The 23,478-nt window shown below is 38.6% G+C and overlaps 1 protein-coding gene across 1 annotated transcript; it reads left to right on the plus strand.

Moving 5' to 3' along the window:
- The first annotated feature begins 249 nt into the window (after positions 1 to 249).
- EREG (epiregulin) lies at positions 250 to 21,710 on the plus strand. Its single transcript, XM_058547264.1, has 5 exons — positions 250 to 484; positions 12,783 to 12,869; positions 15,002 to 15,125; positions 15,735 to 15,884; positions 17,988 to 21,710. Exons 1-5 carry the CDS (start codon positions 415 to 417, stop codon positions 18,067 to 18,069), a joined length of 513 nt encoding a protein of 170 aa, XP_058403247.1. The 5' UTR covers positions 250 to 414; the 3' UTR covers positions 18,070 to 21,710.
- Positions 21,711 to 23,478: the final 1,768 nt, after the last annotated feature.

A 23,478-nucleotide genomic window follows, 5' to 3' on the forward strand; every position in this document is an offset into this window, starting at 1 on the left:
TGGAAAAGTTCCGGGAGTAGTCTAAGGCTAACCAGGAGAGCATTTTCTCATTCCTCAACCACTCTCAGGTGTTCTGAGAGGGAGGGTGACATCCGGACCGTCCTCCGGCCACTCCTTCCCCGGGGCCGATTATGAAACTCTGGGCACTTTGTACCTCACCCGCTAGTTAGTCCTTGGGCCCCAGGCCCCTCCCCAGACTTATAAAGGTCGCAGCGCGGGGCAGTTGAGCTCACTTGCCTGACAGGCCCAGTGTCCCAGGGACTGGCTGACGCGCGGCCCCTGCAGGCTCTCCGCCGCGCTCCTGCCGCGGCCGCGAAGCCCCGCCGGCTCCTGCCCGGGCCAGTGCGCCTGCTGCCCGCAGCCGCCCGCCGCCTTCCGCCCGCCGCCCGGCCCGAGCGCCCGCGCGCTTCCCGGATGGTCGCCGCGGGAAGCAGGATGGAGCCGCGCCGCGCCGGCCCGGTCCAGGCGCTGCTGCTCTGCCTGGGTAAGCCCCCGGCCGCCCCCTTCCGGCCGCCGCAGCCCCGCTCCCGCCGCCGCCGGGGAGACAGCGCGGCCCCTGGGCTTGTGTCACTTGACGAGTAGGGAGTTTTCCACGGAGCCGAAGTGCACTCCACTTAAAAGGATGTCTCTTGTTACGTGAGCCTGTCTTTCCCTTAAGTCTAGGATGGAATGGGGTGGGGTGGGGAGGGGCAATCTGTGTTAAAAATGTCTTTCATTGATCAATTACTATTGGTATGTATGTTATGCATGTATTAATGTAGCTCCTTATTAGGCAAAATAAAAAATCGAAAAGCTATTGTTTTTTTTTTTTTTTGAAAATTTGCCAGTTCTTGAAATCTAGAGACCTGGGAAGCAGTGTTGACATTTCAAATTTTGTTCTTTCTTGCTGAGCGGGGTGGGGGTGGGGGAGTAGAGACTAGACCCGCTCCTAATTGACCTTTTGGAAAGAAATGCTTTCCCTTCTCTGTCTTGCCCGCAGTTTTCTACATCAAGCCTGGTTAAGCTTCTGGGGGCACTGGCATGAGCTGGTGGTGCCAGCTCTGCTGGAGCTCCGGGCGCGAAGGAATTAAACGCCGTTCTTGCGCACCTGGAGCAGGAGGGACGTGGGCAGGGCCTGGGGCTCCCAGCCGCCCTTAGACCCTAACATCCGCCGCTTCCGGTCCCCCAGCCCGCAGCGTGGTAGGCTGGTCAAGCGCTTTTCACTTGCTGCTAATTGCACCCCAAATCCAGTAATCTCTGAGTGTACTTTAGTGCCTGTCTTCCTATTTGAGATGATTTTGTTCTTCTGGGCAGGAAAAAAAAAAATCTTTATGTAGCCTTCCTGGTTTGAAAAAAATCTCTTCTTCCTAATTCCTATTTCCTTAAACTTCGAGAGGAGTTTGGAGCTGCATATGAACATACAGCTTTGAATGTTCTTTGAATAAGGAAATAAAAGTTGCCAGTCTCACATTCTTCCTGTGGCAGTGAGGTGAATTGCCCCAACAGACTAACTCTACCTGTGCAGGATGTGACAGTTAAATTATTATTTCGACATGACTTATCTCAGGGGTTGGGAGACCTAATGAAATGCATACTATGCATAGTTGGAACTTACTGGTCCAGGTTCAAGAACGTAAGTGGAAACAGGATCTGTGGTTTCTACCAAAACTGTGCTAAGAATGACTTGCTAGGAGATCCTCAGTAAATATTGTGGCTTTGCTGTCTTTGTTTAGAAGTCTTTGTGAAAAGAATGAAATTGGAAATGTGACAGTCTTCCTAGAGTGAGAAATTAACCTAGAGGTCAGAATGGCTTAGAGGTTTTTTTTCTACCTGTAAGGTTGTATCTGAACAATGCAAGTGTCTGTTCTGGGCCACTCATTGAATATTCTAATTTGATACAGCAAGAGCCTATGAATAACTTGGTTACCACCCACCTAGTGTGTGTGTGGTGTGTGTTTTTGTTGTCATAAAAGTGCTTAACTCCTTTATTGCGTTACTTAATTATAGTTCCTCTATTTCATCAGCTGCCAAGCCCATTTCCAAATAAGTTAGGTCAGTTTCTGTTTTCCCAGTTTGTTTAGATATTTCTCCGCCACTAGAAAAGTTCCTGTTTGAAGTTCTATATCCTATCTCTACATTCTATTCAGGTATGCAGATCCAGTAGTCATATTCTAAAGCGTGTGGGAAAAAGGCAAAGCTACCAAACAATAGATTACCAGAAATGCTTTTCCCAAATGTCTGTCTTTCAAAAGAAGGAGACATTTATTTTATATTTCAGCAAACATTTTATTGTTGCTTTTTGTGGAATTTATATATATTTATGATGGTGGAAAAATATGGACACCTTCAGTTCCATCCTCTGCCTCCAACACATGCAGATGTAAATTGCTACTCACTCACACAATCATTTGATTACTTTTACATTTTACAAATGTTTGATATTGATGTTCTTGCTTTATAGATTGGGAAACTGTGACCCAAGCTCCCATAGAAAAGCAGTGCTAACCTGAGAAAGTTCACACCTGGCTTTGCAAGCACTTTTAGCCTACCGAACGTTAAGTAAAAAAGTTGAGATACCCCAAACTAGATACCACATTTCTAAATAATCTGCAATTTTAGTGCTGAATTATCATTTCTAATCTTGTGATTGTTTCAAAGAGGAGAAATTTTTATCTTGAGTTCTACAATGAATGTTTAGGGGCTCTTGATCTAAAATCAAACATTTTCATTGATACCCAAATGGGCTTTTGAGTGTGTTCCTGAATGACATCTCTAAGACAATTTATCCCTACTTGATTGCACAATGACAGAGAATTGAGCAGAATAAAGATTCTTTCTTGAAATATAAGAAGCACTGATCTCAATGAGACATTGGCTCGTCTCAGAACTGTTCTATTGACTCGGAGAGTTTATGAGCTGCCTGTGTGTTGGCACAACCTGAGGTGACACATCCTAGGCAGAGAACATGATGACAGGCCTCTCCTGTCTGGATTTTGACCCAGGTACTCTGGCTGCCTTCTGTATCATCTTGCCATATGAACAGCTTGGGTAATTGGGGTGTGCGGTTCACCACTAGGGCCCAAACCCAGGAGTTGGGAAGGGAACTAACAATTACTAAATGCCTCCTGTGAGCCAACCATGTTGTGTGTTAGGTGCCCTACATATATCATCTCATTTACTCCTTAAAATAACTGTATGAAGTAGGTATGATTAGCCCAGTTTGACAAATGAAGAAGCTAAGGCTCAGTGCCGTCAAATACCTTCCAAAGACTTAGAGATAGTAAATGGCAAGGTCATTCTGGAATAATGTGTAAGGAGCCAGAGAGTCTCAGGGTTATCAGGAGCATAATAAAAATAACAGGTTCTAATAGAGAAGTTCCAGAGTAGTCTGGGGGCTGCCCCAGGGCTTAGAACCTGTTATGGGGACAAGCATACGTACAGAAATGGTATCTTTATGTTATCACTCAAAATCAGGTGCAGAAAACATGTGACTGTTTTAAATTGTGCTAAAATACATTGAATTTTCACTTAACTTACATTCAGCATTTTTAATCAACACAGTTCCCAGGAAGTGACTTTTATTGTCTATGTCAGTAGACTGGGGCTTTTATTTTATATCTTCCTAGAAGTATATTAAGTAAAGCAATCAAGGATACCTGTTTTTTCCCTGTATTCTTTTTATTCCCTGTATCCTTTTTATATTATTGTGAATTGAATGTAGTGTCAATAAGGGACCAAGTTGGAATCTACAGCACGTTTCTATTAACAGTGAGAAAATAGACGTACTTCCTTGGTTAAAAAAAAAAAGTACGATACTCAAGTAGTCACTTTGGAAAAATTGAATTTGAATGTTTTCTGTCCGTTTTTGCACAAGAATCTCCCATTTCCTGGTTAATGGTCAACCAAGAGATGCAATTGTCAGGAAAGAAATTCTTTTCAAAGAGACCAATCATTAAGGTATAGTTTCCTCATCTGTCAATCTTTATTCTGAATGTAGGCCTATGCAAATTGTCTAATTAATATGGCTGTAACTGCTGTTGGGAACATTCCATCAGAAGACATTGGGAAGGCTTCCCAAAGCTGTAATTGGAGAGATCCTCAGGGAGGAGCTCTCTAACAGCCATCGCCTTGGTATTGCAATTCTGGAACCTTTGAAAAAATGAAGTAATGCGACAGACTCAGTGTCCTCTGGCGATGCAGTTTATGTAAGACTGGGTGTCTAGTTACAGAGCAAGTAAAGGTTCAGTGCCCTTCTAAGTTAAAGTAATGATTTAATTAACTAGGATACTATTTATAATACACAAGATGATTTGCTGATTGTCCAGAAAAAAATGTTAACCCTTAAATTCTTAGGTTAAAAGTCCTGAATTTTAAATTTGAGGCATGAAACTGAGTTAAATATAGATCCTCTTGAGAATCCTAGGATGAGAGAAAATGCCCCTTTCTCTCATATACACACACACATTTATTTTTGTGAAACTTTATAGTTTTGAATTGAGACATAGATAGTGTATACAATACAGATTTCACACCTCAGTTCTTTTATTTCATACTTTCACAAAGATTTATTTCTCTTTGAGCCTCTGTTTTATCATCTGTAAAATGGAGATTATAATAGCTATGTTGTTAGGTTATTGTATATGGATTTAATAAATATGATGATATTAGAAAATAAGAAAAAGCACTTTTAAAATTAGAGTTATCATCATCATCATCAAGTGCTTTCTTACAAAATGCCCATTTGATCCTTACAATAACTCCCTTTTAGCCAGGAAAGGTATTATTATTCCCATTTTGCAAATGAGGAAACAGACTTTAAAAAGAAATGAGTTGTCTAGCATGTAAGTCTCCGTGTTTGAATATGCTGTAGCCTCTACTGGGGATGCTCCCAACTCACTCTTGGTCAAAGTTCTACTCATCCTTTAAGACTGAAGAAAAACGTCACTTCCTTGCTCAAGCCTTCTCTGATGACCCCTTCCACCTTTCTCCCACCACTCAAAAATAGCTATGCAGCCTGCACCCCTCGCCCCTCTTTTGCACCTCTCCCACTTGTCCCTCTGGTCCTGCCCTTGTCACATCACACTGTCCCTCCTTACTGGTACTATACTCACCTTTTATCATTCATATTGTGATAGACTTATGTGAAACATTCAATAAACGTTTGTTGGATGGATGATTAGATTGGTACTTTATTCAGAGTTCTCACCACTATGTTTTGACTCAACCAATTGTTCTTTGAAAATGTGCTTGAGAAGCAAAATATTTTGAGAATAAGCAATAGTTTTTGAAAATTCAATTCTGTTGTTTCTGATAAAGTCTAATAATCTTTCTTCCCTCTCTTTCCCGGTTCTCTCTCTTAATACAGTCTGTGTTCACTGATGGTATGCCTAACAAAATTTAAGTGTATCTTAAATTACACACACTTTGTGTGTGTGTGTGTGTGTGTACGGGTGCGAGAGAGAGAGAGAGAGAGAGAGAGAGAGAGAGAGAGAGAGAGAGAGAGAGAAGTTACTGAGCAGTGATAATGACTGAATGATGGATAGTCAGTGAAAGAGAAGTATTGTTTTAGAATTGAACGGAACTTTAGAGTAATCTAATCTAAATTCCATCTCCCCTCTACTCCACCCTACTCCTAGGTCTCTGTTTTCAGAGATAAGGAAACTTAGCTTATGGGGGATAAAATTAGTATCTGAGCTAGAACTGGACTCCAAACCTCATGGATCTAATGCAGGGTTTTTGTGTGTGTGTGTGTGAGGAATACCAGCCCTGAGCTAACATCCGATGCCAATCCTCCTCTTTTTTGCTGAGGAAGACTGGCCCTGGGCTAACATCCATGCCCATCTTCCTCTACTTTATATGGGACGCCGTCACAGCATGGCCTAACAAGCGGTGCGCTTGTGCACGCCTGGATCCGAACTGGCAAACCCTGGGCCGCTGCAGTGGTGCACTTAACCACCGCACCACTGGGCTGGCCTCCCTAATGCAGGGTTTTTTACCCTTGGCTCTATTTGCATTATTGACTGGATAATTCTTTGCTGTGGGCTGTCCTATACATTGCAGGGTGTTTAGCAGCAACCTGGTCTCTACCCACTACGTGTCAGTAGCACCCCCCTGAGTTGTGACAACCAAAAGTGTCCTCAGACATTGCCAAATTTCCCTGGTTGGCAAAATTGCTTCTGGTTGAGAACCACTAGCCTAATGTATTTCCCATTGGTATAACACATTGCCACTCATAATTCACAGTTTGAATAATCCGTTTTTGAGTTATCAAGACAAAATTAATATTAATGGTAAGCTGGGCGCAAATATAAAACCAATTCTAGTGTTAAAAAAATCAACAGCAATTTTTATTGTTGATTTTAGCACAATTTACTCTGAATAATAATGAATCTTATTTATGATGGAGTCACTCATACTTTCTTTAATCATTGCATGGCTGACCACCCCATGCCTCCTTTTATAACTCTGATCTCTTGGCTCCCACCACACTGAACTTTCTTTTTTCTCCAATTCCCTTGGCCATTTCTATGTACTCCTTACCACCTATTTCCCAAAGTTCTATTATTTTCTATTCCATACTATTTCCCTTGGAACATTTGAATGGCTCCTTTGCCTGTGAAGGTCATATTTCCTCATGTGCCTTTTGAATAGCCTCCATCAACTCCATTCTTATTCTTTTACTCAAGATCTGCATTCCCAGGTGCCTCACAGATATAAATAGATGATAAGTGAACTACAAACTCAAATTCCTTCATTTATTATGTCTTCCTTTCATGTCTACCAGCGGCAAATACCACCACAAACATGCTGACCTGCCTGTTTTCTACTCTTTTAATGTCACCAGCCTCCTTGATATTTTCTGGCCAGAAACTTGGCATTATCTATGAATTCTCTCCTCTCCTCTCCACCCACAGGTGTCTAGCTCCATTGCCTCAATTTAGGACAGGAGCTATGTCTTTTGCATCAATCTTCCTTTCAGCATCTTGTTCAATATCTTGCAGATAGAAAAATCTCAGTAGATATTTATTGAACAACTGTAATTTGACACATGTAGTTACTAAAAGGCTAAGCTGTTCTCCTTCTTCTTTTCTGTTTATTGGGTGTAACTAAGCCTTTACCACCCTACTGTCATACTGCAGATGCATATGTGCTTCTCACTGAAGTTGAAGTCTCCAATGTTAACTAAAAATACATTTACACAAAATAAAATTTCTTAGCAGCTTCTAATGTGCTAATTGCATTATGCAAAATTACCGTTTATGTTCTCATTTTCTCTCTTTTTTTTAATGATCACTGATTAAAACTCTGTCCTTTTGCAAATTCATTTTTGCAATAGGCTTCTATTAAAAACGCATGATATAATAGTCAATATGCTTCTAAAAATGCTATTAAGCATTCAAAGCATCAGGCCGCAATATGATCATAATGAAAAAAAGGCAAATGGCAAACATTCATAATCCAAACAGTTGCCCTTTTAGGAGATTTTCCTTTCAAAACAATAATGTAATAGTAATTTAAATTTCTGAATTGGATCTATAGGGATAGGTGTGAGAAGCAATGGGGAAGAAAGCAAAGGTAGAAAAGGTTATAAAAAGACCTTCCCATGTAACATTATTTTGAAGAAAAACTAATATTTCCAATAGAATGTTTGAAATAATACTCTGGAAATGAATCTTTGGCTTTTAGAGGATGCAAATCCCATGTGGAGAGCTCTTGGTCACAAAATTCCAAAACACTCAGATTAATATAAATTGAACCCTTTACACAAGAGTTGATACCCGTTCCCCTGTACTGTGAGAACACTTCCATGTTAACAAGATATACATCTTTAAATCCATTTTTAGGGTAAAATAAGCTATACACATATTTTGACTCACTGGTTCTTGATTTGAATAGCTTGAAGTATAGTATTGTATGATGACTAAAATATACAATAACTTTGAAGTGTGATTTAGAAATTATAACCAAATTGAAGAGTATAATTTGATGCCTATGAATGAAAAACATAGTCTATTAAATCTTTTCTTGCCACCTGACAAAGAAGATCCTATGTCTATCTTTTAAAACTCAAAATTTAAAGAAATACTTATGTGTACTCCTTTATTATATCAACCTCTGGTTTCATCTTGTTTTACCTCAAATAGTTATAGCTAGTTTTTACATTTAGTTTTTAATGTAACTTAGTTATAAAGTTAACATTGAGAAACTGTAGGAAGAATGATTGCTGGCAGAAGGCAAGGTTTATTTGGTGTGTGTGTATGTATATATATTATTCTTTGAAACATAGGATGTTACTAGAAAGTACTGACACTAGTTCTTTTCAGTATCTGATGTGATAAAGAGTTTACAATTATTTTAAACAAAATGAGGGCCGGCCCTGTGGCTTAGCAGTTAAGTACTCGTGCTCTGCTACTGGAGGCCCAAGTTCAGATCCTGGGCGCGCACTGACGCACTGCTCGTCCGGCCATGCTGAGGTGGTGTCCCACATACAGCAACTAGAAGGATGCGCAACTATGACATACAACTATCTACTGGGGCTTTGGGGAAAAAAAGGAGGAGGATTGGCAGTAGATGTTAGCTTAGGGCCAGTCTTCCTCAGCAAAGAGAGGAGGATTAGCACAGATGTTAGCTCAGGGCTGATCTTCCTCACCAAAAAAAAAAAAAAAGATATAAACAAAATGAAGCAAGACCTTATCTAATAGTGGAATTTAATTTGAAACAAGCAAACAACAAAAAAAATAATTTGAAACAAAAAGGCATCTGGAAATGGGGAAGCGTATTCACTCCTTGAAAGTATACAAGACCTAACAAGCCTGCTATGTTAAATACAAATCCAAAAATTATAGACTGCCATGGAAGAAGGTAGAAACCTAACAGTCCGTGAGTAGGTTGGCATGTGACCACAGCAAAAGTGTGAACAAAGCGGATTTTGCTACCTGTTTGGGCTGGACAAATACCATGATTCATTGTGAGTTTGCTGTTCTGGTCTAAATATTCTAAAAGGTTAAATTAGAAAAATAAGGTGCATTCCTTTCCTTCTATAACCGACCTCATTTTAATTTGGGGTCATTTTTATTTGCTAGATTGTTTTTCAGGAGAGTCATTTTATCCCTGAGCAATGCACTCGATTTTGCAGACTTGGCTTGGTCAGCCAGTCACCAAATCCCAGCTTCCTTCTAGATGAGCCCCTCAGTGTAGCCATAAGGAAGCAAGGCCAAAGAAACTATGTGCAATAAGAGGGACATTTGCTACATCTGACAATCCCCCTGACTATTGGGCAAGCACTTCTTAATGTCCCGGGCCCACGACATTTAGTGCTACCCCCATTCGGAGGATGGTACTCAACCTCCCCCACACACAGTCCCCAAGATTGTGTAAGGGTGTAGGTTCTGCCCTGACTCACAGGGTAGAGGTGATTTGTATCCTGTGAGTCACTGGCACCACTTCCTGCTGGCACATTTGAGATTCACAGAAACACGATCTCTGAAAGTTGAAGGTAGAGCGATAAATAGACGAGCTTCAGATTCCTAAAACTCATTTGGAAATTTGACAGAAATAATGGCCTCTACAGGGATTGTTCCCTGTAGAAAGAAATAGAAGTTCCAACTGCCAATTTTGAGTTTACGGAACATTTACCTCATATCACCTTGCACAGAATTCCTCTTATCTTACTTACCAATGTAAAGCTTGCCACCAGATCTGTGTTCTGACCTACTGACACTGTACAAAATCTTTAGTGTCATAGTGAATTATTTTCTTAGCATGCACCCGTGGTCAAGGATCAAAAAATTAGTAAAATATTTGCAATTGAATCATAGAGAGATTGTTATTTCAAATAACACTCAAGTCATGAAAAACTGAAATATTAGGGAAATACATGGATATGACTCTAGCATCTATTCCTTTCCTATATGACTTTAAAATAATGAGTAGTGATTCTTAAAGGTGACAGGATGGTAGATATCAGAATCTTCCATGATGAACTTTTTCAATCTTTTGATCACCCTCACCTAGCCCTCTACCCTAGTTTGCAAGGGCCTGGAGTAGAGGTCAGGTTGAGGGAAGCTTGAGAACCACTGTTTTAGAGCAAGGGAGCTGTGCAGATGGAAACATAATTTAGAACCAATTTTGCTATTTTATTGGCTACATACATCCATGATGGAACTGTAGTCTAAACACTTTCATTTGAGAGAAGTGTTTAAAATGATTTACCATTTTATCTGTAAAATACCCGGACGTTGGATTAATGTAGCCAGTCTCACAGAAACCATCCTGAGCAATGGACTATGTCCAAGGGAGCGTCACAGGTTAGGGGAGCCCAGTTTTTACGGAGGCACGCCCTGGGCTGAACATTCTTTAACTCACAAAGACAAATATTTCACCTGTGGCCTGACCAACTGGAACAAAGTTTCCAACAGTGGAAAGACTAACAATTACTAAAAACCTTAAAAAAAAAAAAAAAAAAAAAGAAACCTAAGAAGCAACACCCCAATACAATTAGCTGCATTCTTTAATAGTCACAGGTTGCAGTTGTAAGCAATTCCAAACAGGAAAGGCTAGTCCCTGATTTCTGCAAAGGATAGAAAAGTGAGCTCCAAATGTGCATTTGCACAATGGATCTGGCTGGCCCTTTTGTGGTGGGAGAATTGGTAATGTCTCCCCCAAAGCTTTCCTCAGTTGAAGAAGCATGAAGGAATAGGAATGTTAAGGATACAAAAACACACATTTGGAACTCCAGTTTGTGTCGAGCAGACTGTATAAATTAAAGGGTTTAATTCTTTAGTAGTAGAGGTGCCTGGCAAAATTATATTGAGAGTACAACAAAATTGACGTGAGTGAGAATCTGGCTCATCCTCCATAAAAAGCAATGGGGACAAAATCAACTTTTTAAAATGTCTGTTCAACCAAAAATGAAATCCATACTTTAAACACTTTTTGTCATCTAAAAAAGATGATTTCTCTTCTTATAAGAGCACTTGAAGCAGCATTTATGTTGCAGGAGAAATACAGAGTGGGGAGGAGGTAGTTCTAAACTTTTCAAAAAGTATTTTCAAATCGTTGAAAGATTATGAGACTTGATGTCAAAAGACAGATGCCTAACTCTTATCTTCTATGATCACTAGATAATTGGTCTTGGACAAGACATTTAATTTAACTGAGGTTGTTTGGGGCTAATAATGCTAATAACTATTTCACAGGATTGTTGTAAGTGTCAAGTTTGAAACAAAATTACAAACAATGATGCTGATGTGTAATTTATTTTTTAGTACCTAAAGGGTAGACAATTTACTTAACAGATTCAAGCCTCCTCTGATCGAAAAAAATAAAATAAACTCCTTTATTATGTAGACTAAATTATCCTTTCAAATATCAAATTTCAAAGAGATTTATAATCTTGTTTTACCAGTAGAGGGCACTACCCACATAGACTGCTAAAACTAGAGGCTCCCTGTTGAGGATCAAGGAACATTGATGAGAGTCTCTGGTATGCTAGGCATTTCAGAAAAATAACATTTCATCTAATTCTCCCCCAAACTGTATGAGGTAGGGAAAATAAATAACATAGCTCAAGTTTTCTCCCAAGATTGCCTTTCTGCCATAATTTGTGGCCTCCCTATGTGGTTAAATACTGTGCTTCAATTACATTTACCCTAGTTTGTTCCCTGTGATGTACATTATACTCTAGTATTATTGCCCATTTCCAGATTCTATAATGTGGCCCATGCCAACATTGCTATGTACCCTTGGGAAAGTTACTTAAACTCTTTATGTCTCAGTTTTGTCATATGTCTAGTGGGAATAACGATAGTATCTTCCTCAAAGAGTCCCTGAGAGGATTAAATGAGATAATATAGACAAGGAGGATAGAATATGTCTGCATATACTACATGTTCAAGAAATGTTAACTGCTGCCAACTACGGCTAATACCGCCACCATTGACATTATGTAAGTTACTCATGGAGACTGGAAGGAGTGGTTGAAGTGCAAATAGCTGACTCCTAACAGAAGAGGCTAAACTCTCTTTAGTAAACACCCATGCAATTAAAAGGATTCTTCTTAGGCTTTCTATGGAATTCAGAAACTACTTGAGTCATTCTGGTGCCTGTTTTCCAACATTCATCTTTCCAGTGGAGACACACGATGAAACGCCATGTTCAGACTCTTATTGGCCTGACAGAAACTGGATTCGAGGGCTCAGTGTGGTTCATATAGCATAGGTGTTCTGTCCTATATTAGATAAGAGATATTCTGACTTGACTTAGATTACATTTTATTAATTACAATCTATTTTCATTCCTAATACAATGCAAGGAGCAACTTAGGCACTTAAATCAACAACAAATGTACCTTAGGTTGAGAGTCCTGTTTAGTTGTTACTATAAATAGAACCTGATTTTTATTTGAAGCCCTCTTTTGTGATAGATTCTACCTTGGAGCATTGCTTTGAATACATCATGGAGGAAAATGGTAGAAATTCTCTAGTGTTCCAGTTGCTAAATTCCTTAGGAAATCAAACTTCAAAATCAGATCTTTGAAAAGGTGACCATGAAATGTTTAGAGCAGGTCAAATCTACAACTATGAATGTAATGCCAAGACTTTTACCCTTGGATAGAAGAGCTGGGGGTTCATTTATTTTCAATTATACACCTATTTCAATGAATTATTTCCTTTATGGTTTTGATGGGTCAAATTCTTAAAATAATTAAGACAACTCCATAAATACTGCAGTTATGTGGAAATCTGATCAAAGTTTCTTTCCTTGAAGTATAAATTATATATTTGATTTTCCTCCATAAATAGGTTTCCATCTTCTACAAGCAGTTCTCAGTACAACTGTGATTCCTTCCTGTATCCCAGAAGAATCTGAAGATAACTGCACAGCTTTAGGTAAGCCCAACTTTGTCAATGTTACATCAGAGGATTATACACTTTTAACAGAAATGTAAACTCAAAGACTCTAAATATGTGACGGTGGAAAAGAGGGGGTAGCTATTGTAGTAACAAAAGGATTTTTTAACCCCCTTATGAACTAGCAATCTGGGAAAATTATATAAAGGAATAACTAGTGGGAGAGGGACTGGGCATCTGGTTATATAGAGAGATTTGATCTTAAAGAGATAGGGAAGAAAGAAAATCAGATTCCCTTTGGCCGTTCCCCAGAGCTATGCTGTGAAACCATTGTTAGAGGTTGGATCCCAGGCAAAACAGGAAAATTTAAACTTTCCAGTAGATAGCCAGTCCTGGTAGTCAAGATGCAGCTTCTCACCACTGCACACCCGGTTCATTTCCCAGTCAGGGAACCACACCACCTGTCTGTCGGTTGTCATACTGTGACAGCTGTATTTGCTGCGATGCTGAAAGCTATGCCACCGGTATTTCAAATACCAGCAGGGTCACCCGTGGTGGACAAGTTTTAGCCTAGCTTCCAGACTAAGACAGACTAGGAAGAAGGACCCGGCCACCTACGTCCGAAAAAATCGGCCATGAAAACCCTATGAATGGCAGTGGAGCATCGTCTGATATAGCGCCCGAAGGCCAGAGGATGGTGCAAAAAGACCAGGCAGGGTTCCACTCTGCTGTACACAGGGTCGCTAGGAGTCAGAATCAACTCATTGGCACTGACAACAACAACACAGTAGATAATCAATGTATTTAGTGTTGTTATTTTTTATAAAACGAACAAATGATGTCCTTTCTTTTTAGTCACAGCATTCATTCAGAAAACATTTATGCAGTACTTAATTCCTGTCAAACACTGTGCTGAAGCATAGGGATACAAAAATGAAGTGATGCACAATCTTTTTCCTTCAAGGACCCTAGAGGACTCTGGGTGTGGTTCAAGAGAGATCTGCTGTGTATTCAGTCTGAGCTAATGAGTCAAGTGTTATCCTGAGGAACCAGGGTCTTCTCCACAATAATTTCACCTTCTCACTTGTCCTGCTATGTCACTGGGCTCTCTGGAAGTTTGGTCTGCCCCCCTCCCTTTTTTTATTGGTTATTTGAGCAACAGTATTACAATCAAGATGCTATTTTTTGACTATTGCATAAGCATTCCTTCACATTTTAGTAATTAAAACATTCTGAAGTGAATTTTACATGTAGGTGGCAACACTATTTCTAGCGAGGCTCCTATTTTTAGTGTTGTATTTGCTTACCTGAGGCATTTGTAACTCAGGATTTGTTCAGGTCTCATTGTTAGAGATGTTAGGAGACTTTGATTGATTTCTTTGATGGTAACCTCAAAAATGTGGGACTGCACACTAAAATAAGACTTACTGCTTAAAACTCATTATAGAATTCTGCTCTCTTGAATCAATTTATGGATTCAGCTTGCAATTGCTTTTGGAGTAATGAACTTCAGAATTTTGTTCAAAATTTCAGAAATTTTGAGATTTGAAAAAATTAGACAAACTTTGCTTGGATCAGGGAATAACTGAGGAGGATAATGATTTTCGTGTGTCTTAAACTTAATTTTTCTATCCTTAAAAGTCGTCTTTTGAGGATTAAATCCCCAGATTTTATTTTGTTTTGTTTGTCTGTTGGACATTTGCCTTCAGGGTCAGTTATTTGTTTATTGGTCTAGGAGGTGTGATAACTAGAGTGACCTCCTGCTCTTGACAGTTCTCCTCCACTGACTGACACCTGAGGTGCTTTGTTACAGTAGCAGGTCTGTAACATAACAGTTTGGTTACTGTTATGAAAGGGTGATTAATGCTTCAAAGAAGGCAGCAGAGGGGCTGGCCCCCTAGCATAGTGGTTAAAGTTCGGCACACTCTGCTTTGGCGGCCCAGCTTTGTGGGTTCAGTTCCAGGGCACAGACTTATACCACTCATCAGCTATGCTGTGGTGGCAACCCACATACAAAGTAGAGGAAGATTGGCACAGATGTTAGTTCAGGGCTTATCTTCCTTAAGCAAAAAAAGAGGAAGATTGGCACAGATGTTAGCTCAGGGTGAATCTTCCTTAGCGAAAAAAAAAGAAGGCAGCAGAGTATATTCAACTTTCCATTTCCTTCACAGTTCAGACAGAAAACAGTCCACGTGTGGCTCAAGTGTCAATAACAAAGTGCAGCTCTGACATGAATGGCTACTGTTTGCACGGACAGTGTATCTTCCTGGTGGACATGAATGAAAATTATTGCAGGTAATATCCCCAAAACAAAAAACCAAAAACAGGATTTTTTAAACCCATATATCTCTTTCTATTTTTTAGTTTTTGAGTTACTCTATATTTCCGTGGGCTGCAGTCTATATGTTCTATTAGAAACTTTATTAAGTGAATTTTTTAAAGTTAGGGAACAAATAGTAGTTGTCAAATTGTGCAGATACTTCAGGGGTGCAGAGTGGGGATGGCTTCAGAAGCCTCCCTCTCCAGCTTGCCATAATAGCAGCTCAACTTTTATTCTTTTCAATGACTTATATACCAGCTATTGTCTTAAGAATTGATTACATGAATTTAGACGAAAAGCACCTTAAACCTACAAAACTTACAAAACACTATTCTAGATTGTCAGCCACCCTGGCAGCTGAACCAGACTGTCATTTTAACACCACAATTTAGCTTGAGAGCCATGTGGAGCTCTTTGATCAGTATTGGCCCAGCTTTAAGGTCAGTCTTTAAATTCATCTTTACAACTTTTGGCAAGCCTTGTCGATTTCTTGCATTATAGTGTGAGATTAGTTCTTACAAAACTGATTCATAATTAAGATTTCTTTTTTGAATAATCGATCTTTCTCTTGCATTTTCCTTTAGGTGTGAAGTGGGTTACACTGGCGTCCGATGTGAGCACTTCTTTTTAACTGTCCAACAACCCTTGAGCAAAGAGTATGTGGCTCTGACCGTGATTCTTGTTATCTTGTTTGTTGTCGTCGTCGCTGGTTCCCTATACTATTTCTGCAGATGGTAAGCCAGTGTTTTTTAATACTCTGCTTTTATAAATTCCTTTTATACCATACAGACTTACAAATATGGACAACGTATTATTTAGAGGGATAAGATGGACTCAGCACTGATGATATTTATAAAGAAGTTTTAGCAGCAGAACATCTAGATTTGACTCTACTTTTAGCTGTTACTTGTTACCTGGGTGACTTCACGCAAGTCAAACTTGGAGAATCAGTTCCTTCTCTCATAAAATACAGTTAGAAATTCTTATTGCGCACTAATTACGGGACTGTTTTCAGCGCTGCGTGTGATAATACGTGTGAAAGTAAACCGTGAGCCGTGATGCCAATTTTATCCTTAGCCACGGGCATTTAATTCATTAGGCCAAATTTTGTATTTCATAAAACACAGCCTTGTAAATGAGTAAGCCCAGAGGCTTAGGATCTTAAAATTCAAGGAAGACTGGTAGAAATGAGTTTCTAGACAATTATAAAAACTCATTTTTAAAAAATAATTCATGTCAGTCCCCCAAAACAGTCACAGTCCGTTCTCATGTACTATACTATACTGACGTATGCTGGTACCTGAGAAAAAGCAGAGTGGACCTTGAAACGACTGACGGAATATCAGACTGGCAGTTTTTTAGGGTTAGGACCAGGGCATGGGAACAGTGTGAATTAGTTGATAACAGCTGCCTTTAAAATGTCTCCAAGAAATCCTTCTTATTTTGGAGCTGGTACAAATTGTTCAGTGTATATTTCAGTGAATTTTATTATTATTATTATTTATTTCTGCTGAAAGTAGTGCACTTCTACTTTTGAAGGTCTGAAAGTGTGCTTTTTTAAGATTAAATTTGTTTTTCCCATGTTTGATTCTAAGTATTTGTCAAATAATAATGCCTTGGTAATTAGTTATGATCACAGAACTGAATATTATTAAAACTGAAATACACCTGAAAGTTCTTTGACTACAATCCTTTCCTTTATAAAGATGGGGAAAATGATACCTAGAGAGGCAGGCTGACATGCTCCAGCTCGTGTAGTTGACAAGTGGCAGAACGGAGTCTAACCAAAGACTTTCTGGGGCAGGCCCGGTTGCATAATGGTTAAGTTTGTGGGCTCCGCTTCAGTGGCCCGGGGTTCGTGGGTTTGGATCCCATGCCTGGACGTACACATAGCTCATCAAGCCATGCTGTGGCAGCATCCCACATATACAAAATAGAGGAAGATTAGCACAGATGTTAGCTCAGGGACAATCTGCCTCACCAAAAAACAACAAAAAAAGTCTTTCTAATTGTATTCTTCCACTAAGCATAGACATTATGCAGCATCCTCGAGGCTACAGGCCTCATCTCTGAAATGGGGAGGAAATGAACTCAAAATGTTGGGAAGATAATTTGAACGAATGAAGATTCTGAATCATGATAGATTTGTGACCCTTGCTGGGAGAACTTGGCCAGATTCTATAACCGATTTGTACTTCACTTTCTTCATCTGTAAAATCAGGATGATAATGGATAAGCATGGGGATAAAATAAATAATGACTATATTGCACTTAGAATGTTGTCAGTCACCTAATTAGTGCCCAATAAATATTAATTATTTTTATTTATATTGGTGATAGCGTTATATCAACGTGATGGGTAGAATGTAATAATGTAGTGTGATATTCAAAATACTAGGGAAAGGAAGGGAGGGAGGGAGGAAGGAAGGAAGGAAGAAAGAGAAAGAAAGAAAGAAAGGAAAGAAGATTGAGAGAGAGAGGGAAAGAGAGAGAGAGAAGAAAAGGGAAGAGAAGAAAGAGAGAGAGAGAGAGAGAGAGAAACAGTCAAGGCTTTAATTGTAGTCACATGCTCTCCTGGAATTTTGCAATTTCTATGATCATGTTAAAGCCTCTGAGAACTTCTTTAACTGTTTCACCATCTCCTCCCCAAACTGTTTGACCACAGAACACTACCCCTTCCTCCCTGCTTTTTCTCTCTTGTCCAACCTAAACTTTTGTCATTTCGGAAACACTGTGCTGCTGTATCTTTTGAGTCCATAGCTTTGTTTCTTTTGTTAAAATACTTGTTCTTTACTGTTAACTCTGATGCTGACAGTTTCCTTTCTGAATGTTCCTAGGTACAGATATCAAAAGAGTAAAGAACCAAAGAAGGAATATGAAAGGGTGACCTCAGGGGATCCAGTGTTGCCACAAGTCTGAATGATGCCATTGAGCTCGTGGACAGGGATGCACCGCATGCCTCTTATGTTAATATTCCTATTTTATTAATAATATTTATGTTGGGTAATGTGTTAAGACAACATGGTGTGTTTTTAATATACTTGGAAAATTTTTATTTTTGTTTTATTTTTGACAGACTATTTGTTAATGTATAATGTACACAAAATATTTAATATAGAAAGAAAACCGATATTTTTGTAAGAAATCATTTCCTGGGCTAAATGCTTTATTGAAAGCTTCAAAGCTTATTTGTTTGCTGCACAATGCCTGAGAGTGAGCAGTGCCCGTTTCGTTGTTCAGGAGGTGTCAGCGAATGACAGACTTCTGTAAGCCTAAAGATATGGTCAAATCGATTTAATAAGTATATTTTTCTACTCCTCAAATCAATGATAATTGGTTTGACTATATCATAGTTTGAAATATGAGTCAACACCACTGTATCATGTATTAAAACAGTAATGCTAATGGGAATTGGGGAGAAGCAAATATAGATCATGTGCTAAACACTACATGTTTGAAACAAACTAAACCCAGGAGGGCTATACTCCGTCCACCCGCTTCCTCAGCTATAGCTAGATGTTTATCTGTCTGGAGGGAAAGTGACGGGAAAGTAGCCAATTCCCTATTCCAAACCACAATTCCTGCAGACACTGATCACTCATCTCATAGATTCTCCTTAAGTGAAATGAATTAAGAACTTGTTTTATACCATCTTTTATGTAAATAGCAAGTATTTTATATCCCCACAAGGTTCCTTTTTTTAAAAGTACATTTATGTGCAGTAACTGTTGCTCATAAGACAATAAAAAAAATCCACAATTGAAGCCAAAATTTGTGCTTCTTTTTAAGATTATTTATATTCATAAGGACTTTGCAGAAGAATTCTAAAGTTAAATCAGTCCAAAATTTGATGGACTAATCATTATTTTAAAGTCTAATATAAGACAGTCCTTCTATATGTTGTCTAACGATGGAAATCCAGTTATTTAATTTTCCATACAAGAGATTTTCAACTTAAAACCGTGCAGTAAGGAGCTTCTTCTACAATTTAAAATTATATATTAAAAATTATATCCCAATGCAGGAAGTGGGAAAAATTAATTGTAGTGTATTTTTCCAAATGAACAAATTCATTTGAAAGCTTTTAAAATTTAGAGACTTAACCACACCTTCCTATGGAGACTGAGGTGATACCAGGGTCCTGTTTTCTGTCTTTTGTTTATGCTTTGGAAGAAACTAAGGTTGCTCCTGTGCTTGGAGCCCATGGTCTCAATGAGTTAATAAGGGTACTTGGGGCAACCACATAAGGAGCCACAGCTGTCGCCACCACCAGATCTCCTGGGAGACTGCCTCATTGAATGCTAGACCTTTGGGTCAAGTCTCTCAGGGTCACACACCTGGTCTCTTCTTCTTCCACCTTTTTTCCTGGCATGTACTAGGGCAACAAAGAGAACAGAAGAGATGGCTCATCTCTAAAGGGCCAGGTACCAGGACTTGCCTCCTATATATGTGTCCCTGCATTACATACCCTGGTGCATTCACGTGACTCTTATCCAAAGTCCTCGATCTGGTCCCCTACTATTAGGGGAAAAAACGAACATGTATATACGTATGTATATATATGTGCCGATTCATATGCACACACACTTGTACACACGAGCTCAATCAGAATTACAGTCATCTGTTGCTCTACCAACAATATATAAAACTAAAAAACAAAGAGAAATAAAATAAAATTCAGTGAGATCCAAAAGGATATTTCTGTTTCCCATTTAATATAGCTGAAGTCAAATGTGCTGTGTAAGAACACATTTTAAATCCTACACATACTTATTGACACCTACTGTATGTAAAGGAAATCTGTCTATTTTAAGTGATTTTGATTGTTTCAAGGAAAATTTATTGACTAAGTATGAAATCAGCTGCAATCCATTTTTTTTATTTAAGAAAAGGGAGTCATATTGGTCTATCGTAAGCATCTCAATTCATATTATATAACTAATTGTAAGTAGTTTGTGGTGTTTTTAATCTTTATTTAAGAATGCTTAAAACATGAACCACTGTAAAAGTTAAATCTTTATTTATAAATGCGTGTTAAATAAAAAGGTATGATCCAAATAGCTTTTTTTTGTGTGTGAGGAAGATTAGCCCTGAGCTAACATCTGCCAAGCCTCCTTTTTTTTTTTTTCTGCTGAGGAAGACTGGCCCTGAGCTAACATCCGTGCCTATCTGCCTCCACTTTATATGGGTCGCTGCCACAGCATGGCTTGCCAAGAGGTGCGTCGGTGCACGCCCAGGATCTGAACCGGTGAACCCGGGCCGCTGCAGCAGAGTGCGTGCACTTAACCACTTGCGCCACTGGCCCGGCCCCCCAAATAGCTTTTTATGGGTGAAAATAAGTAAAAAATAACTGTTTTAATAAGGATACCATTGAAAAAATATAAAAAATGATTGCTGTCATCTCATGTTTCCGACAAACAATGGAACGACTTTGGCTCACATTTAGTCTATTTTCCTCATTTTACAGATTTCTCCCTATACACAGCTCTAGAAGAGGCTATTTATATCCAACAAATTGAGAACAAATGCAAATCCAATGCATAAATGCAGAATTTATGGCTTCCCACCCAGGCCATACAATAACTAGTTTGACACTCTCTATGACCAAGGACATAAAGTTCTATGGTTGGTACTAAAGGTTTAACCTCAAAATTGAGATTTATGTAATATATTAAACATGTATAATACAATAGAATTCAATGTTGTTCTCAACGTTTTTTGCTGTCATCTCCCTGCCAAAAGTCAAAGCAACGGAAGAAATGGTGCCCTGGTATGACTATGTCTTAACCCAGATTTTAATTTTGGAGTCCTTGAGAAGAGAGTTAGCTAAATTCAACTGCAGTCAGATAGCCAATCAATTTTTGTGCAGCAAAAGCATGATACTAGTTTCTAATTTCTGTTGATTCCAATAATGCACTTTTTAAAAATTCACTTTGTCATTTTTGCTGCGATATCTATTCTGTAGACTTTTGGGAAAAAAAATGTGTTTAATTTGCTGCCCAATGTTTTCTGGTTTTTTTCCTACTCTTATTCATATGGGAGAAAGGGGGTAACAACTTGTATAAACAGTGTTCTGGAGTACACTTTAATGTTTTAACTAAAGAATAATTTTATCTAAATCATATCTGTTATTCAAATTGGATGATGTTAAATGTGAGATATATATTTTTCTCTTTGCTTTTTTTGCACTCTGTAATTGCACTTTTTAAGTTTGAAGAGTCGTGTTGGTATACAGTTTATGTTAAAGATGCTATGGAACATAAAGTTGTATTGCATACAGTTTAAATAACTTATTTGACAGTGAATTTTATCAGAGTACTGAATTGTATCAATTTGTTTGTGTTCAGTATCAGCTTTGATAATTGTGTACCTTAAGATATTGAAGGAGAATATTGATACTTTACAAGATATTGTTAATGTTTATTTATTTTTGTTGGGAACTGGAAAAAAAAACACAGTTGAAAAAAATGTGTTAAGCACCATGCATAAAAAATTTCACTGATAAACATAGTCTCTTTCATTTTTTTTCCTTTTTCTTTTTTTCCATAATACATTAAAGGACTTAAAAACAATGATAGGACTACAATGTGTTTAAATCTAAAGACATTTGATCTTAGTTTGGGAAAGCATTGTATAAATTTATCACATTTTATGGCCTACCATAGTGAAGAATTTCTTTGAAATAAAAGAAGCCACATTAATTATGAAATTCTAGGTGTTAGCATATTTAAAAAGAGTATTTCTAAAAAGAATAGATATCCTACTGAGAAGTAACGTTTGAAAGGACACATCAGCCAGAAGCGTGTCTCATGATTCCCTCAGCATCTGCCAACCAAGATACTTGGCTTCCCTGGGCCTTCAGAACAGGAAGCATTGGTTCCTCTGAACCTCCATCACAATAATGGCTTCCTTGGTACACAATTCAACAACCCATAGAGTGCTTTACCCGTTTATTAGCTCCTTGGACCATTTCATTAGCCTGTGGATAGGACAGGGAGGCGTAGCTATGACCAATTTACAAGGAAGTAAAGTAATTTGTCCAGGGTCACAGGGACAGTAAAAGGTGAAGCTGGCATGAGAAACAAAGTCTTCTGATCCCCAATTCCATTGCCATTCTGGCCACGTCAGAGACAGCAGAACCATCATGCAGAGTTAACCTGAGATCTAGTTTAGAGTTTTCTTGGGAGAAATGGAAATTCTTGTAAAATGAAATCCTTGGGATCTCACAGAACCCTCAGATTGACTCTGTTCAAAGTCTGAGAACCCAGGGGGTTAAGGAGAAGAATTCTTTGAAGCACTTTTACCACTTGGCTTCCAGGATACCACACTCACCTGGTTTCCACCTGCTTTTCCGTCTCATGCTGGATCTTCCTGAATAGCTCCAATCCCCTACCACTGATCTGTAAATCCTAGAGTGCCCCCAGATCTCAGTCTTGGAATTGTTTTCTCTGTATAGCTACTCCATACTTTATTTCATAGTCTTGTGCTTTTAATTTCCATCTATATACTGATTACTCCCAGCCTAGATGTTTCTGCTAAGTTCCAAACTTCATCATCCGACTACCCATCTAACACCACTTCGATATCCACCAGACATTCAAAAGTGGCATGTTCAATAACAGATATTCCCCTGAAAAGTTGTTTCTGCAATGTTCCTCTCTCAATTAAATTCAAGTCTGTACTTCTTTCTTGTATCTCCGGCCCAAAACCTGGTATCCTCCTTTGGGAGGTGCTGAATGACTCACTTTCAAGTAATTTCACAGAAGACTACCCTAAACTTTTTATAACAATGGCAGAATTGGTCATTTTGAAGAGATTATGCAGAAGGAAAATAATTCCAGGAAACCAGAGTTAGACAGATTATCACAATTTTCAAAAGGAAGAAGTTATAGGCACTGGATTTCACTTTGATCAATTCTAGAAGATATTTTACCCCAAATGGTCACAAAACATTATAAAACACGAGTACTTTTCATCAGGTTCCAACATGGATTCGTTAAGAAGGAGACATAAAATGGAGACATAAAACGGAGATATAAAACATGGATATCTTTTAAATATCCTGTCTGGTCACCAGCTAATGGTAACTACCCATTATATGAAACCAAACACAAATACTCCATTCAGTTTATCTGAATGTCAGATAAATATTTGGGAAAAGTCTTCCAAAAATTTCATACGAGCCCAAAGCACAATGCACCTGTTAAGAAAATAAGCACAGACGAGGCTTGTTTAATGCAGGTATTGTGAATGGATCCATTACATGCTAAATAGATGGAGGCTGTGTGACAAAATGATAGAAAACTTTGGATAAGAGCTTTGATTATA

The sequence above is a fragment of the Diceros bicornis genome, chromosome 8 (assembly GCF_020826845.1).
Source record: "Diceros bicornis minor isolate mBicDic1 chromosome 8, mDicBic1.mat.cur, whole genome shotgun sequence".
NCBI classification, from domain to species: Eukaryota; Metazoa; Chordata; class Mammalia; order Perissodactyla; family Rhinocerotidae; genus Diceros; species Diceros bicornis.